A 17,399-nucleotide genomic window follows, 5' to 3' on the forward strand; every position below is an offset into this window, starting at 1 on the left:
ATTGGCAAACACTATAAATCAGGGGTTTGGTTTTAAGAAGAGCTGATTTATCAGCTCACCACTGAAAAAAAAAAAAAGCTTGTAAACCCCTTGTATTAGTCCATTTTCAAACTGCTATAAAAAACTACCTGGGACTGGGTAATTTATAAAGAAAAGAGGCTTAATTGACTGACAGTTCTGCATGGCTGGGGAGGCCTCAGGAAACTTACAATCATGGTGAAAAGCAAAGGCGAAGCAGGCACATCTTACATGGTGGCAGGAGACAGAGAGAAAGGGGGGAGGTGCCAAATACTTTTAAACCATCAGATCTCATGAGAACTCCCTTGCTATCATGAGAACAGCATGACGGAAATCTGATCCTATGATCCAATGTGGGGATTACAATTCGAGATGAGATTTGGGTGGGGACATACAGCCAAACCATGTCACCCCTTAAACTCCTTCATTTTACAGATGAGGAGGAGAAAAATTACAGAGAAAGAGACAAACTGCCCTCAGGCATACGGGGGTCAGATCCATAGAGCATTTCGAGTGATTTCCATCCCTGGAAAGAAAATGCTTATTTCTTCAATGATTTCTATTCAGGCTGGGGCCGCGGGCAGTGGCTCACGCCTGTAATCCCAGCACTTTGGGAGGCAAAGGTGGGAGGATCACTTGAGCCCAGGAGTTTGAGACCAGCCTGGGCAACAGGGTGAGACTTCATCTTTTTTTATTTTTATTTATTTATTTATTTTTTTTTTGAGACAGAGTTTCACACTTTTTGCCCAGGCTGGAGTACAATGGTGCCATCTCAGCCCACTGCAACCTCCGCCTCCAGGGTTCAAGTGATTCTCCTGCCTCAGCCTCCCAAGTAGCTGGGATTACAGGCGTGCGCCACCACGCTTGGCTAATTTTGTATTTTTAGTAGAGACGGGGTTTTACCATGATGGCCAGGCTGGAGACCTCATCTCTTAAATATATATATATTATATAATATATTATGTTATATACATATAATATATTATATATAATATATACATATTATATATTATATAATATATATACACATAATATATACATATAATATATACACATATATTATATATACATATATAATATATATTATATAATATATACATATATAATATATATTATATAATATATACATATATAATATATATTATATAATATATACACATATTGTATGTATATATATCTATATATATATATTTCTGTTTACCATACAGGGCTGAAGTCTGGTTGCCTGGATTTTGGGTCTGAACATCATACTGTGTGGCCCGAGGCATGTGTTAAACCACTTTGTGCCTCTGCCTCTGTAGGGGAGGAAACAGAGAGCTACTTCTCATAGGGTGCTGAATGGCCAGTGTTAGGCACTTAGGGCAGTGCCTGACACTAGTGGGCCCTCTGCAAAGTTTTGCTTTGCTTGTGGTCACTTCATTCAATCCTGAGAGAGGCTCTCTGTGCCTGTGCTGACGCCCCTCTTTCTGCCCTCCTGCCACCACAGTTCAACAGCTTTGAGCAGCTGTGCATCAACTTCACCAACGAGAAGCTGCAGCAGTTCTTCAACCACCACATGTTCGTGCTGGAGCAGGAGGAGTACAAGAGGGAAGGCATCGAGTGGGTCTTCATCGACTTTGGCCTCGACCTGCAGGCCTGCATCGACCTGCTGGAAAAGGTGACTTGCTTCTCAAAGGAGGGGCTTGGAGAGAGGCCAGGGCCAAGGGATGTCACTGGCGCATGCAGGGAGCTGGCACTTGGCTTCAGGGAAGTCAGTGACACCACCAATGACCTTCCTTGGTATGACCTCTAGCTCCCCATCTGCAAAATGGGTACTGAAGTGTTCCCATTTTGTTCGTTGGGCAATGTTCGTTGGGCTATTGCATGCCACCATTCATTGGATCATCACAACCTACTGTATGCGGAGGAGGGGATACTTTTATTACACCCATTTCACAGATGGAAACATTGAGGCACAGAGAAGGGAACTTGCTTGTCCAAGGTCCCACAACCTGTGAGTGGCAGAGTCAGGCTCTGACCCAGGCAATATAATAGTTTCACCTATAACCACATCCACATGGAAGGTTTTAGCAAATGGTCCCCTTCAAGAATGTGTGTTGTGGCCAGGCATGGTGGTTCACACCTGTAATCCCAGCAATTTGGGAGGCTGAGGTGGGTGGATCACCTGAGGTCAGGAGTTTTGAGACCAGCCTGGCCAACATGGTGAAACCTCATCTCTAATACAGAAATTAGCCAGGTGTGGTGGCGGGCACCTGTAATCCCAGCTATTCGGGAGGCTGAGGAAGGAGAATCACTTGAACCTGGAAGGCGGAGGTTGCAGTGAGCCGAGATTGCGCCACTGCACTCCAGCCTGGACAACAGAGCGAGACTCTGTCTCAAAATAAATAAATTAAATTTAAAAAAGGCAGACAGCACAGTGGCATTGACTTCCCCATTTTTCAGAAGGCCAAGCTTGCCAGGGGCCACTGTTTAGGTGGGATTAGCATTTGGGGAGCTATCTGGCCCCTTCAGATCTCAGTCTTCCCTTCTGTTGGACTCGATGAATTCAGCCTCTTTCAAGTCTTAATGGCCATGGTGTTTGATGACAAGGCCATGGAGCACCAGGCACTGTTCCCAGATGTCACTGCACAGAGTCCTGCTTCCTGGATGCTCACGTGGGTGTCTGGAGCATCTCTACACTGGCCCTGGGCTCAGTGCCAGTTTGTCCTCTTTTGGGTCCTGCCACCTCCTCTAACATCACCCTGTTCTCTTCCCTCCCAGCCCATGGGCATCTTCTCCATCTTGGAGGAACAGTGCGTCTTCCCCAAAGCCACCGATGCCACGTTCAAGGCAGCCCTGTACGACAACCACCTGGGCAAGTCCAGCAACTTCCTGAAGCCCAAGGGGGGCAAGAGCAAGGGGCCCGAGGTCCACTTCGAGCTCGTTCACTATGCAGGCACCGTGAGTACTGGCCTCAGGGTCCCTCTGTGTTTCGGGTCCCAGCTGGCTGCCGTCACTGCCTCTGTTGTAGGTACATGCTGACACACCCCTCCAGAGACGTCCCACTTCCACTAGTGCACAACCATGGTATAACAGGGTAATCAGCCAATTGAAATGAGCTTCACTCACACCTCCTCATCACTTCTCCAAGGGAGATACCCATTAGGGAACAGCCATCAGACCTGTCCAGGCCACACCCTGCCCAGGCCCATCAGACCTGTCCGGGCCCTTGGTTTGACAGCTGAACTTCAGTCTTGGCCAGAAATGACAACATTTGCAAAAAGAACAAAAAAGAACAAACAACAAAAAAAATTCCATGAGCCCATTAATTACTCCCAACCGATAACCTGGCTCTCTGACAGCTCATAGCCACCAAACCAACAAGGTGACATATATAGAGTGGCTTTTTCACTCATGACAAACTTAGTCCTCGGAAAGTAGGGAAATTAAGTGCAGCCAGGACTCAGGTTGCATTTGCATAATTAATAGGGGAGGTGACGTTCGTCCTGCCAGCTTATGAGAATGCATTTCGTTTCCTTGGGATTTTATTATCGCTGTAAGTGCCAATGCTCCTGTTACCAACAGAGGTTGCTGAGCCTCTGTGGGTTTGACTGCCATGAAACAGCAGCCTTAAGACAGAGCTGTCAGGAAAGTCATGATGGCATTGGGCATCAAGGCCAAGGCTTTATGATACCATCAACCGTAACCGTAATGCCAATTGCTTGTAAAATGGATGTGGCCGATACTTGGAGCAAACAGCAGGCTTGGGACCAAATTGCAGCTCTCCATCCCCTCTTCCCACACTGAACTGAGAAGAGTTTCTTATTTATAGCAATGGAATATTCAAAGTCAAGTGGGACCTGTGCATTTCCAAGAAGGCCCTAAAATAAGGCAGAGATGACAAATGTCTTTGTGCTGCACAGGAGATGGCAAGCCCGGAAGTTCTGGCATCTCCTCTACTTACCTCACTTCTCTGTGCTCAATGGAAGGACCTGAAAGACTCCTTCCTCCTTACCCTTGCCATGGGGACCATGTGGCAAGATGGGAAGCAGAAATTAGTGGATGTCCAAATACCTGGATATATGGAGCCCCCAGTGCTGGATGGATGGAGCCCCCTTTCCACCAGCCAATGACCCTACAGTGATGTAAGACAGTGTGCATGCTCCCCTAGCAAGGAGAGACCCTACAGTGTTTCAAGAGGGGCTACATGCTTCCCAGCAAAGAGATTTCTTCATGTAGCTCGGGATTCTACAGCCACGGTCAGTCACTGACAGCAAACCACTGGGCAGAAGAAGACCCAAGGGTCAGGGAGGGTCAGTGTGGCCGGCAGAGTAAGCTGTGCAAGAGAAGGTCACACGGCCCAGGAAAGAGTAGCAGGGGAGTCTGGGTTTATGTGCAAAGCTCAGAGTTGGGGTATCCTAGATGGACAAACTGCAAATGCCCAAGAAGGCAGATGATGGAGCCTCCAACTCATATGGGGCTTCAGGGGCATCCCAGGACACCAGGAGAGTCATGAGGACAAGAACTGGAGCCCCAGGATGTGGGGGTGAAAGTTGGTCCTGGGAGCTAAGAACAGGAGAGAGCTGTAGGAGGGGCTCTAGCTGTGGCACCTGAAAGGGAGAGGCTGAAACTCAAAGTTACTCACTGGCGTTTGCCCTCTCCAGGTGGGCTATAACATCACAGGCTGGCTGGAGAAGAACAAAGACCCCCTGAATGAAACAGTGGTGGGCTTGTTCCAGAAATCGAGTGTGGCAATCCTGGCCCTTCTCTTCAAAGAAGAGGAGGCTCCAGGTAGGGCTGACCCCTTGTTGTGTCCAGTCTCCCTGTGCTGATGCCCTTTAGTGGCCAAAATGGAAAGAAGGAACCAAAACTCTTTGATTCAACTCTTGTGGAATGAGTGAGTGAGTGAGTGAGTGAGTGAACCAATGAATGAATGAATGAATGAATGAAAAGCGGCTTGAGATAGGCCATGGATGATACTGCAAAAGAGGCAAGCAGAGGCAACATGGGAGCTTCCAATGACTGAACTGATTGCTGGGCACATCTGGCCTCTAGGTGGATGGATACTGCTTTGGAAAAGTTGACACCCAGATGTTCTGTGTTTCTTTTCTGTTTCCCTCTCTCGTCAGAAGCAAATGCCAAACTCAGTCCTGCCTCCCTTCCAATAGAGGTCATGTGGCTCATAGAGGAATGCCCTGGTGGATGCTGCCCCATTGGGTTGCCAATTAGTGGGGCCAGAAACACCAGTCTCCCTGGTCTCACCACCAAAGTGCACCTTCTCCCATGGTCTATGGGTGCTTCTTCCTCCCCAGGAAATGGGAGCAGTTTGTCACCTTGCACCAGAAATCACAAAAGGCTGCACCCTCCCAAGGAGCGCAGCAGCTCTTTTGACAATTACGCTGTAGCCAGCCCGTTTGACCACTTCCTGGTAGATCTCGTTTTCCTCATGTGAGGGTCCCCCTTATCCAGCCCTAAGATAAGCCTTTTTAAATCCAAAGAATGCATGTGCTTTGCTGCAGAGTGCTTAATGGGGCTGCCTTTCTCCATACTGGGTACTGATGTGAAACGTGCTTGTCCCTTCCTCAGCCGGAAGCAAGAAGCAGAAGAGAGGCTCCTCCTTCATGACAGTCTCCAATTTCTACAGGGTGAGCAGGGGTGCCCCCAACCCTCCCTTTCAATGTTGGGTAGTCTGGCTGCTGCTTCATGGCCAGGGGCAGGATGATTTCATTTTTCTGTCTATGATCGCCTCTTTACCTGGAGGGGTCTGTTTCCTTCTGAAGAGGCCACAGAATCACAGGATCATTGGGCAGAAGAGACCAATTTTTAGATTTAAACCTGGAGAGTAAAGGGATTTGTGCAGCGTGATCACGCGAGATAGCAATGCCCAAGAGCTTGTGTCCTAGAGTTGGCTGGCAGGCCTTGGGCTGGCCACAACTTCCATGAAGTTTGGGCATTACCTTCCAAAGTGCAGTCTACAAGGAGATGCTGCACAAAGGAAGATGTCAACACTTTTCAAGAATCAGGCTGTCCCAAGGCAGAGTGGGTCACCTCATTGGAAATATCCAAGCAGAGGAAGAGGGAGCATCCATTAGGGAAGTTAACAGTGGACAGGACTTTGCCCACACAGACCCTACGGTTCCTCCTAGTACTGAGATTCTACAACGAACCAGCTCTGAATCTGGAGGGGCCCCACTTCTTGCAAACCACAGCCCCTTGAGCAATTCATTGGACCTTGAGAGCAGTGCTGCCCAATGGCACTTTCTGCTATGATGAAATGTTCTCTTCTGCACTGCCCAATATGGTAGCCGCTAACCACATGTGGCTGAGCTTTAATTCAGTTTTAAGTGAATAAACTCTAAACAAATACCTCTCCTGCATGCGGGTGTCCTGCAACATCAATGCAAAGTTTCACTCTCTTGTTCTTTGTCCTCCAACCCCAGGAGCAGCTGAACAAGCTGATGACCACCCTCCATAGCACCGCACCCCATTTTGTCCGCTGTATTATCCCCAATGAGTTTAAGCAATCGGGTATGTTGTGGGGTCACGGCTGCCTGCTGGAAGTCCTGAGGTTCTGTGAAGTTAGTCTTCATTCCAAATTAAGTCCACCCTTCATCACCAAGGCTGATGGGGGCAAAACAAGGCTCCAAGAGAAACCTCAACAATGGGTCATCCAAGAATCATATTCTAGCTGCTTTATAAAGCAGAATGGTGCCCAACCAGCCAGAAATCAAACTTGGGAGCTTTTGGGCATTGGCCAAATGGTGGGGGACCTGGGGCCTCTGGGACAGTGACAGGAGAAGACTGGGGATGATGGCACAGATGCTCAGTTCAGCCTCCTTGAGTGGCCAGGACTGGCCTGTCCCACCCCAGAGGGACTCTCCATCTTACACCCTCCCCCTTGGCAGGTGTGATAGACGCCCACCTGATCATGCACCAGCTAGCTTGCAATGGTGTCCTGGAAGGCATCCGTATCTGCAGGAAGGGCTTCCCAAACAGGCTGCAGTACCCGGAGTTCAAACAGAGGTGAGTGATGTCTCCCTGGGTGCAAGGCTCAGATGCCCAGGAGTTCACCAGCTGGTAAGTCACATCCCACTGCAGCAGACATGATGGTGCTCTGCCAATACCGCCTCACCGTCAGTCACTACCTTAGTACACACTGGCCCAAATTTCAGAAGAGATTGGGCATGTTCAGGGTGGTATGGCCATAGACACTGGCCCAAATTTCAACTGCCAGCCCCTGCATTTCTCAGCTGCTGGATGCTGCTTTGCCCCCTCCTTGGCAAGCTGAAAGTCCCGGGAATTAATGCCTTCCTGGAAGGAGCCTTCAATCAGTGACTGAGGAGAGCTGGTGTATAAATACCTCAGCTCCCTCACCCTTCTGGTGGCTAAATCTGAGACATTTTCCACACATGCGCTCAGACAGCAGTGTGTTGGTAAATGTTAAACAAGGGCTCTCCCGGTCCAAAAAAAAGCCCTGATTGCTAGTGTCTGCCCATTTCCATGATGTAAATACTCCCACTGTGGCTTCCAGTGATCCCAGCAGCATTAAGCTCCAGTTGCCTGTTGTGCTAACTGCCTCCATAACATGCCTTTTATTGGCTTTCTTCCCATTCCCCACTCTGCCACCTCCCAGATAAACTACTTGCACTTGAATTCTTATCTCAGGGTCTGCTTCTGGACGAACACTGGGGTAACTAATACTCCCACCTTAGAGATTGTCTTCTTCTACCTCCTCCAACTTCCTAGAACATAGGTCCACAGATTGATGGATCAGGAAAGGTCACTAGAGGTCACCTTATCCAAGCCCCTCTGAAGTCCCCAGTTAGGGACTTGTGTGTCCAAGATCACAAAGGGGGCTGCTCACAGGTCACAATAAAAAAGCTGTTTGCTGATGTCTGGGTCAATGCCCTTTTCTCAACTCCAAGCTCTATCAGGAAGGGATTTTGGTGTCTTCATTTCTAGAAACAGCTCCTCCCTATATCCCCAACCCACACCAGTGTCCACTCCCAAGCTGTAGCCCTTATTCCAAAGCCTCCTATTGATCTCATCTCTCTGCCTCCCTGGGGCATCTGTCAAACAAGTCTAATCCCTGTCCAAAGTCCATCTCAAAGACCAGTGGATAACCACGTGAACATGTTTTATGTGCTGTCAGCTTGGGCACAGTGATGACTGTCAATCATCTCTCTCCTGCTAGGTACCAAGTGCTGAACCCCAACGTGATTCCCCAGGGATTCGTGGACAACAAAAAGGCCTCAGAGCTGCTGCTTGCAGCCATTGACCTAGATGTGAACGAATACAAAATTGGACACACCAAGGTAGGATCTGGTGGGTGGTCTCCCCCTACACACCCCCTCAGCCTTTTTCCAAGAAGGTGGGCTTTGGGGTATGGATTCCACCTGGCCACTTACCAATGGCCTGCTTCGGGCAAGTCTGCCAACTGCTGAGAGCCTCAGTTTCCTGAAAAATCAGGATTGATCATGCCAGTCTCACAGAATTTGGGGAGATCAGAGGCAACATGCATGGAACCCAGCTCAGCTCAGAGGGGAACCTAATCAATGGTAGAATATTTCTTAGAACCCTATGTTTTGTTTTGTTTTATTTGAGACAGGGTCTTCCTGGAGTGCAGTGGCGCAATCATAGCTCACTACAACCTGGAACTCCCAGGCTTAAGTGATCCTCCTGCCTCAGCCTCCCAAGTAGCTGGGACTTAAGGCATACACCATCACACCCAGCTGATTTTTTAAATTATTTGTAGAGATGGGGTCTCACTCTATTGCCCAGGCTAGTCTCAAACTCCTGGGCTCAAGCAATCCACCTGCCTCGGCCTCCCAAAGTGCTGGGATTACAGGCATAAGCCACCACACCTGGCCTGAGCCCTGAGTTTCCAAGAATAAAAAGGGCCAATCAGAATCAAGGTCATGGATCTGACCCATGGGGAAGTTTGCTTGGGCGGAGCCTGGACAATGAAGCACTGTAAGCCCAGCTCTGAGCCGGCGGCTGAGACAGGACTGACTCAGACAGAGCAACCTCCTGCTCCTGACTCATGGGGCCTGAGTTGCCCTGGGTCTATCCCATTTCCTGGCCCTGCAGCATCCTGGTGGGATTGTAAAGGCTAGCCAGGCCAGTGGTGCCAGGTGTCCTTCTATAGCCGCCCTGCCCCCCAACAACAGACTGCACCCCAACATGATCGCCCCGTGACACAGGAGGTTCACAGGCTTTGCAGTCAGGAGAGTCAGCTCAAAGCCTGCCTCTGTGCCACCTGGAGCAGATCATTTCTCTCTCCAAGTTCTCACGCATGACGCAGGCTTGGCATGGAAGCTTCCAGCATGCCTGTGCCTCTAATGCATCTGGTCACTCAGCAAACACTTATGGTGCGCCTACTGTGTGCCAGGCATGGTTCCAGGCTCTAGGGACACATAGTGAAGAGAACAGAATGAGTCCCTCATTCCCTGGATCTTGCTTTATAACACTCTGTGTGTGTGGAATTGTAACACTGCCCTAGAACCTGCCGGAACTGTTTGTTTTGGCATCCTTCACAATTAAGATGTGCTGTAAATAGCTAGATTGACTTGCGGGGGACACTTGAGGTTTGGAGACAGGATCATTGAATGCCTGAGCTGGAAAGAATCTTAGAAACCAGCGGGCCCCTCCTTTCCCTGCCCACCCTTGACAGATGGGAAACTTAAGAAAGCCTGGAGAGGGGGTGGAGGTGGCATGCCCAACTTCACAGAACGAGGCGGGACAGAGCTAGTCGGCATAAGGCCCACCGGCGGCGGTTGTGTGGCCAGGGAAGCCGGAGCTGGTATCTCAGAATCTGGCACGGCTCAGAATCTTGTCCGTTTACCACCTGGCCAAACAGACCACATCTTGCTGTTGTACAAGGGTTGCATTAGGCACATCAGTTCCAGGGGAAGGCCCAGGGCTGCTGGGGATAGTTTTGCTCCCTGAGGACTAGGCAGACTGGCAGCAGGAGCAGAACAAAGAATAGGATGGTTCTGACTGCAAATGGTGTTCCTACGTTTGGAGTTGGCTCAGGTGGGCCCCACCCCCAGCCACATGCTTGTCATGCTTGTTTCAAAGACCAAACCTCAACGCCAATTAATTTTGAAATATCAGGAAATGTTTTAAGACATCAAGCCTGATTTCTCTACTTTGCAATGTCTAGCTCCTCGGGGGTCCTTTTGAGGGGCAGGGAGCGTTCTTCCTCATCTTTTGCCCACAGTGGCTCAGTTGGGTGCTGTACTCCCTGGCCCCGTGTGGCATCTTGGGTTCCCGCAGCTCAGAGGTCCCAGGGGCCCCCTGCAGGCGGCATTCTCTCTGGACAGGAGGGGAGGCCTAGGTCCCCCAAAGGGACAGTGACTTAACCACAGTCAGACACACAGCACATCCAAGGCAGGCTGAGGCCAGAATGCAGGTCTCCTGGCACCTTCTATCCTTCTAAAAGTTTCTATTATGTCCTATTTGAAGTCTGTAAAAAGGTGTTACATTGTGAAACATAATAAGAAAGCCAGCACCCTGTGAACCCACTGAAAAGCCCAGAATGTCAACCTTTCATGTCTTTCCTCTCCCATCCCCTCCCCACCCCCAGGAGTAACCCTGTCTTGAATTCTGACATGAACCATTCTCTTTTTTTTTTTTTTTTTTCTTAAGAGACATGGTCTTGCTCTGTCGCCCAGGCTGGAGTGCAGTGACACAATCACAGCTCACTGTGGCTTCAAACTACTGGGCTCAAGCGATTCTTCCACCTCAGCCTCCCGGGTAGCTGGGACTACAGGTGAACACCTCCACACCTGGCTAATTTTTATATTTTTTACAAAGATGGGGTCTCACTATGTTGCCAAGGCTGTTCTCCAACTCCTGGGCTCAGGCGATCCTCCCACTTCGGCCTCCCAAAGCATTGGGATTATAGGCATAAGCCACACCACCTGGCACATTTCCTTACCTTTCAAAAATAGCTTTAGCACATATGCCTGCAGGTTGTGCTCGGTTTTGAACTTCATGGAAGTATCATACTTGACACACCCTTCCGTGACATTCCTCCATGACGTGCTTTTATCGCTTTGCCATGTTTCTAAGCTTCATCCTCACTGGTACATGACATTGTCACTGCCACACTGTACTGCAGTGCTGCTGTGAACATCCTTGCTCATGGTCTTGTGCAGGAGTTTCTCTAGAACAAAGTTCTCAACCTTGGCTATACATTAGACTCATCTGGGGAGACTTTTTTTTTTTTTTTTTTTTTGAGACGGAGTCTCACTCTGTTACCCAGGCTGGAGTGCAGTGGCACTATCTTGGCTCACTGCAACCTCCGCCTCCCGGGTTTAAGTGATTCTCCTACCTCAGCCTCCTGAGTAACTGGATTACAGGTACCTGCCAGCCCGCCTGGCTAATTTTTTGTATTTTTAATAAAGACGGGGTTTCACCATGTTGGCCAGGCTGGTCTCGAACTCCTGATCTCATGATCCACCTGCCTCAGCCTCCCAAGGTGCTGGGATTACAGGTGTGAGCTATTGTGCCTGGCCTGGGGGACTTTTAAAACATCAACAGGCAAGGCATGGTGGCTCATGCCTATAATTCCTGCATTTTGGGAGGCTGAGGTAGGAAGATCTCCTGAGTCCAGTAGTTCAAGGCCAGCCTGGGCAACATAACCAGACTTCGTCTCAGAAAAAAAATTTTTTTTTTTTTTTTTTTTTTTTTTTTTTTTTTTTTGAGACAGTGTCTTGCTCTGTCGCCCAGGCTGGAGTGCAGTGGCGTGATCTCGGCTCACTACAAGCTCCGCCTCCCGGGTTCATGCCATTCTTCTGCCTCAGCCTCCCGCGTAGCTGGGACTACAGGCGCCTGCCACCACGCCCGGCTTTTTGTATTTTTAGTAGAGATGGGGTTTCACCGTGTTAGCCAGGATGGTCTCGATCTCCTGACCTCGTGATCCACCTGCCTCAGCCTCCCAAAGTGCTGGGATTACAGGCGTGAGCCACCGTGCCCAGCTGAAAAAAATTTCTTTAATTAGCTGGACATGGTGGCATATGCCTGTAATCCCAGCACTTTGGGAGGCTCAGCCTGGATAACATAGTGAGACCCTATCTCTACAATAATAATAATAAACTTAGCCAGGCATGGTGGCATGTGCCTGTAGTCTCAGCTACTCGGGAGACTGAGATGGGAGGATTGCTTAAGCTCGGGAGGTCGAGGCTGCAGTGATCCGTAATCGCGCCACTGCACTCCAGCAAAACAAACAAAAACCCTTCTTTGATTTAAAACTCCCCCAAGTGGCTGCCATCAGTGACAGCCAGGCTTTTTCAAAGGCGTGCGGTCTTTCCCCAGGTTTTCTTCCGTGCGGGCATCCTGGCCAAGCTTGAGGACATGAGGGACGATCGTCTGGCCAAGATCATGACGATGCTGCAGTGTCGGCTTCGGGGCTTCCTCATGAGAGTGGAGTTCAAGAAGATGCTGGAACGAAGGTAGCACTCACAAACACCGACAGGAGGGCCCAGAGGAGCCACACGCACTCAGGGCCAGCTCCACTAGCCACGCTGCATGGTGGGCCGGGGTGGATGCCAATGTCTTGCTGGCACAAAGAACCCTGTGTGGCTGGCCAGGTGCGGTGGCTCATACGTGTAATCCCAGCACTTTAGGAGGCTGAGGCAGGCAGATTACCTGAGGTCAGGAGTTCGAGACTAGCCTGGCCAACATGGTAAAACCCTGTCTCTACAAAAAATACAAAAATTAGCTGGGCGTGGTGGTGGGCACCTATAATTCCAGCTACTCGGGAGGTTGAGGCAGGAGAATTGCTTGACCCCGGGAGGCAGAGGTTGCAGTGAGCTGATATTGTGCCATTGCACTCCAGCCTGGGCAATAGAAGCAAAACTCTGTCTCAAAAAAAAAAAAAAAGAACCCTGTCTCTCAGAGCCGCCGCAACCAAGTTCACACACCAGGTGGCTTCAAACAACAGGAATTTAAAAAAATTTTTTTACTGATACCTAATAGCTATGTATATTTTGGGTTTTATGTGATAACTTGATACATTCATATAATAAAATCAGGATAACTGGGATATCCATCGCCTTAAATTTTATTTTTGAGGGGGGGATGGGGTCTTGCTCTGTGGCCCAGGCTGGAGTACAGTGGTGCAATCATAGCTCACTGCAGCCTCAACCTCCTGGACTTCAGTGATCCTCCCACCTCAGCCTCTTGAGTAGCTAGGACTACAGGTGCACAGTACCACACCTGGCTAATTTTTTTTTTTTTTTGGTAGAAACAAGGTCTCCCTATGTTGCCCAGGCTCATTTCAAACTCCTGGGCTCAAGCAATCCACCTGCCTCAGCTTCTCAAAGTGTTAGGATTACAGGCGTGAGCCACCGTGCCCGGCCTCTTCCCTCTTTTTATAATGACACCAGTCATTGAGTTAGGGTCCACCTTACTCCAGTATGACCACCTCATCTTAACTATTTACATTTGCTGAGACCCTATTCCCAAACAAGCTTCCTTTCCTAGGTATTGGGGGTTAGGACTTCAACGTATCCTCTCAGAGGACGCAGCTTAACCCCTAACAGGAAACCATATAAACCCTCTCTTTATAGTTTCAAGACACTTTCACAGCCTTCCTCTTACTTGATTCACATAATGATGCTGTGAGAGGGGCATGGTAGGGCCAGCACCCCCACTTTACAGATGTGGAAACTGAGGTCTGAGAGATTAAGGAACTGGGGCAGGTTCATGCAGAGCCAGGATTAGAACTCAGCAATTCTCACTCTACATCCCTGCCCTTGGAATCATGTTTTTCAGCCATCTCCCTAACCTGATAATTTTAAAAGGGCCGGGTCCGGCCAGGTGTGGTAGCTCATACCTGTAATCCCAGCACTTTGAGGAGCCAAGGTGGGAGATCACTTGAGCTCAGGAGTTTGAGACCAGCCTGGGCAACAGGAGATAGGGAGACCCCATCTCTACAAAAAAAAAAAAAAAATTAGCGGGTGGTGGTGCATGCCTGTAGTCCCAGCTACACTGGAGGCTGAGGCAGGAGGATCGCTTGAGCCAGGGAGTACAAAGTTCCAGCAAGCCATAATTGCACCATTGCAATCTAGCCTGGGCAACAGAGTGAGACCCTGTCTCGAAAAAAAAAAAGCTAGGTCCATCCCAGACGACCTGTGATTCACTCTGTTTCTTTGTGGTCATAGAATTAGTAATGAATTCTTGTTCCCATCAGCAGGCCACCTGCAGCCCTAGACTGAAGGCAGGGACACCAGTTAGGGGCTGATGTGAGGGATCTCGGCCTGATTCAGCCCAGGGCCTTGGTGCACAGGGAGTCCTCAATAAATGGCAGTTGAATGAAGCTGCAGGGAACAAGAAATGGGCGGATTCCAGCAACTTTGCAGATCCATGGGATTTGGTGACTAATGGGTGATTTCTGGTGGAGGAGGGAAAATGCAGGAGTCAATGACTGGTATGTCTCAGCCTTGTGCCATCTAGGAGGGACCTGGTTCCATCAGGTTTCACCTCAGCTCCCTTATCGTGCTGCTAAGCTCTGACCCCAACGTGAGTCTCCCTGCCCCAGACCGCATGGGCAGTGCTGGGCCTTGAGAAAGCACTTTGGTGTCTGGACAAAGTAGATCTGCTGGCTTCTATTCCCAGGCCCCGCTCCTTCCCCAGGGAAGCCAGGTTCTAACACCTTCACTGTAACCCATTCAACCCTGGATTCTTTTCGCAGAATGGGCCTGAAAGTCATTCAGCGGAATGTGCGCAAGTTCCTGCAGCTCCGTTTCTGGGGCTGGTGGAAGCTGTACAACAAGGTAAGGGCCGAGGAGCCAGGCCAGCGAGGACTGCTGCTGCCTGTGGGCTGGGGGAGGGCTCGATCCTGGACAGAGGTGCCCCTCAGGAGTGAGAGGCTGCAAGAACAGTATGAAAATGAGGGCACATTAGAGACAAAATCTAGCCTCTGTCCAGACAGGGACTAATTCCTGCCTAAGAAAAATCATGAGGCGGGCATAGTGGCTCATACCTGTAATTCCAGCCCTTTGGGAGGCTGAGGCAGGAGGATTGCTTGAGGCCAGGAGTTTGAGACCAGCCTGGGCAACACAGTGAGACCCCATTTCAAAAGAAAAGAAAGGAAGAGAGAGAGAGTAAAGGAAGAGAGAGAGGAAAGGAAGGGAGAGAGGAAAGGAAGAGAGAGAGGAAAGGAAGGGAGAGAGGAAAGGAAGGGAGAGAAGAAAGGAAGAGAGAGAGGAAAGGAAGGGAGAGAGGAAAGGAGAGGAGAGGAGAGCAAGTGTCTTTTTGCCTTCCATCTCATCCCTCAAAATAAAATCCACTTAAGACGGAGAGCGCCATACCACCCCCACCAAAAAAAGTGAGCTCGATTATTGACTCCTTGCCCCGGGCATGTTGAGGCATCTTCAACTCCAGTGAGCTCTTGGCTTAGAGCTGGAGGAACCTCAGGAAATGATAAGGTCTGATCTCTCATTTCCTGTTCTTCCAAAACAGCAATGAGTGTGGTATGTGAGTCAGCCAGCTGGTGGGACCCACAGATGTCCCAAGCAGCCAGGCCACCCTCAACCAAGGCAGGAGGCCACCAGCCATGGCACTGCATGTGGGTCCAATCATGCCTGTGCTGGGGCCACCATTAAGAGGGAACACGTCCCTGGGCACCAGAAGAGGGAATCAGGCACCAGGCAGCTATGTTCAGGAAAAAGGAGGACCCGCAGAGGGTGGGGACAGGCTGTGAGTCATCTCGGGTAGCCCTGAGTCCTCCATAGCTCACAAGAAAGTTTCTTTACACTGCCCATGGGAAAGAACTGGCTAACAATCAGCACCCACCACAAATAGAAAGGGAGGAATAGTAAATTCTGCTTCCCCAAATGTATCCACACATGGGCCAGCCCTGGAGGACCTGGGATTGGAGAGGAATCTAGATGAGCCTGTCTCAAAGGCCAGGCATTGCCGGTGCCACCTGGCTTTCCCCACCTGTTCTATGACCCACCTTTCTTTACATTAATTCACTTTTTTTTTTTTTTTTTGAGATGGAGTCTCACTCTGTCACCTAGGCTGGAGTACAGTGGCACAATCTCGGCTCACTGCAACCTCCGCCTCCCAGGTTCAAGTTATTCTCCTGCCTCAGCCTCCTGAGTATCTGGGATTACAAGCATCTGCCACCACACCTGGCTAATTTTTGTATTTTTAGTAGAGACAGGGTTTTACCACGCTGGCCAGGCTGGTCTCAAACTCCTGACCTCAGGTGATCCGCCCGCCTTGGCCTCCCAAAGTGCTGCTGGGATTATAGATGTGAGTCACTGCACCTGGCCTCGCTTTATTTTGAAAAAAAAAAAATTTTTTTTGAGACAAAGTCTCACTCTGTTGCCCAGGCTGGAGTGCAGTGGTGCAATCATAGCTCACTACAGCCTCAAACTCCTGGGCTCAAGCGATCCTTCCACCTCAGCCTCCCAAATAGCTGGGACTATAGGTGTGCACCACCATGCCCAGCTAATTTTTAGTTTTTGTTTTTGAAGAGACAGGGTCTTGCTATGTTGCCTAAGCTGGTCTCAAACTCCTGGCCTCAAGCAATCCTCCCACCTTGGCCTCCCAAATGGCTGAGATTACAGGTGCACAGCGCCCACCCAGCTCATTTTTAAATTTTTTGTAGAGAGAGGGTCTTGCTACATTACCCCAGCCAGTCTTGAACTCCTGACCTCAAGTGATCCTCCCCAGCCTCCTGGAATTACAGGTGTGAGCCACTGTGCCCAGCCACAAATTTTATTTTAAAAGGAAACTTTGTAGTCTTACCTGCTTTAATCTCATCCTAAGCAAATGTTATCCACAAAATTGTGGATTTGAGGAGTTCTTTTTCATTTTTTAAATTACCTGTTAAAGTAACTATGTCACAACTCAAATCAAAGGGTGTCTATGCTTGAATGTATCTCACCAGATCCCTTGGTATACAATTAGACTCTGGGAAGACCCAGGCCAATGGCCTTTAAGGTTCCTTCTGAGCAAGGCATGGCAGCAACAGCTGTAAACTCCCTTGCTTGTTACTAATTAGACCTGACAGAGCAAGGTCCTGTTCTAATTAGTTTTTGTTGTTGTTGTTGAGAGGAAATCTTGCTCTGTTGCTCAGGCTGGAGCACAGTGGCACAATCTCGGCTCGCTGCAACCTCGGCCTCCCCGGTTCAAGCGATTCTCCTGCCTCAGCCTCCTGAGTAGCTGGGATTAAGGCACCTGCCATCATGCCCGGCTAATTTTTGTATTTTTAGTAGAGATGGGGTTTCACCATGCTGGCCAGGCTGGTCTCAAACTCCTGACCTCAGGTGATCTGCCCGCCTCAGCCTCTCAAAGTGCTGGGATTACAGGCTTGAGCCACCGCGCCTGGCCTTTTTTTTTTTTTTTTTAAATCTTCTCCTCTTAGTATTCTAACTAAGCTC

The 17,399-nt window shown here is 49.5% G+C and overlaps 1 protein-coding gene across 1 annotated transcript in view; it reads left to right on the top strand.

Moving 5' to 3' along the window:
* Window positions 1-17,399, top strand: part of LOC100583677 (myosin-16) — a 67,910-nt gene that overhangs the window by 20,002 nt on the left and 30,509 nt on the right. The window contains exons 12-20 of the mRNA XM_030796921.1: window positions 1,505-1,675; window positions 2,779-2,958; window positions 4,662-4,788; window positions 5,584-5,642; window positions 6,438-6,525; window positions 6,903-7,020; window positions 8,192-8,312; window positions 12,319-12,455; window positions 14,699-14,780. Coding sequence (XP_030652781.1) covers window positions 1,505-1,675; window positions 2,779-2,958; window positions 4,662-4,788; window positions 5,584-5,642; window positions 6,438-6,525; window positions 6,903-7,020; window positions 8,192-8,312; window positions 12,319-12,455; window positions 14,699-14,780 — 1,083 coding nt within the window. The remainder of the gene's footprint in view (window positions 1-1,504; window positions 1,676-2,778; window positions 2,959-4,661; window positions 4,789-5,583; window positions 5,643-6,437; window positions 6,526-6,902; window positions 7,021-8,191; window positions 8,313-12,318; window positions 12,456-14,698; window positions 14,781-17,399) is intronic.

Source organism: Nomascus leucogenys, chromosome 17, assembly GCF_006542625.1.
Source record: "Nomascus leucogenys isolate Asia chromosome 17, Asia_NLE_v1, whole genome shotgun sequence".
Lineage (NCBI taxonomy): Eukaryota > Metazoa > Chordata > Mammalia > Primates > Hylobatidae > Nomascus > Nomascus leucogenys.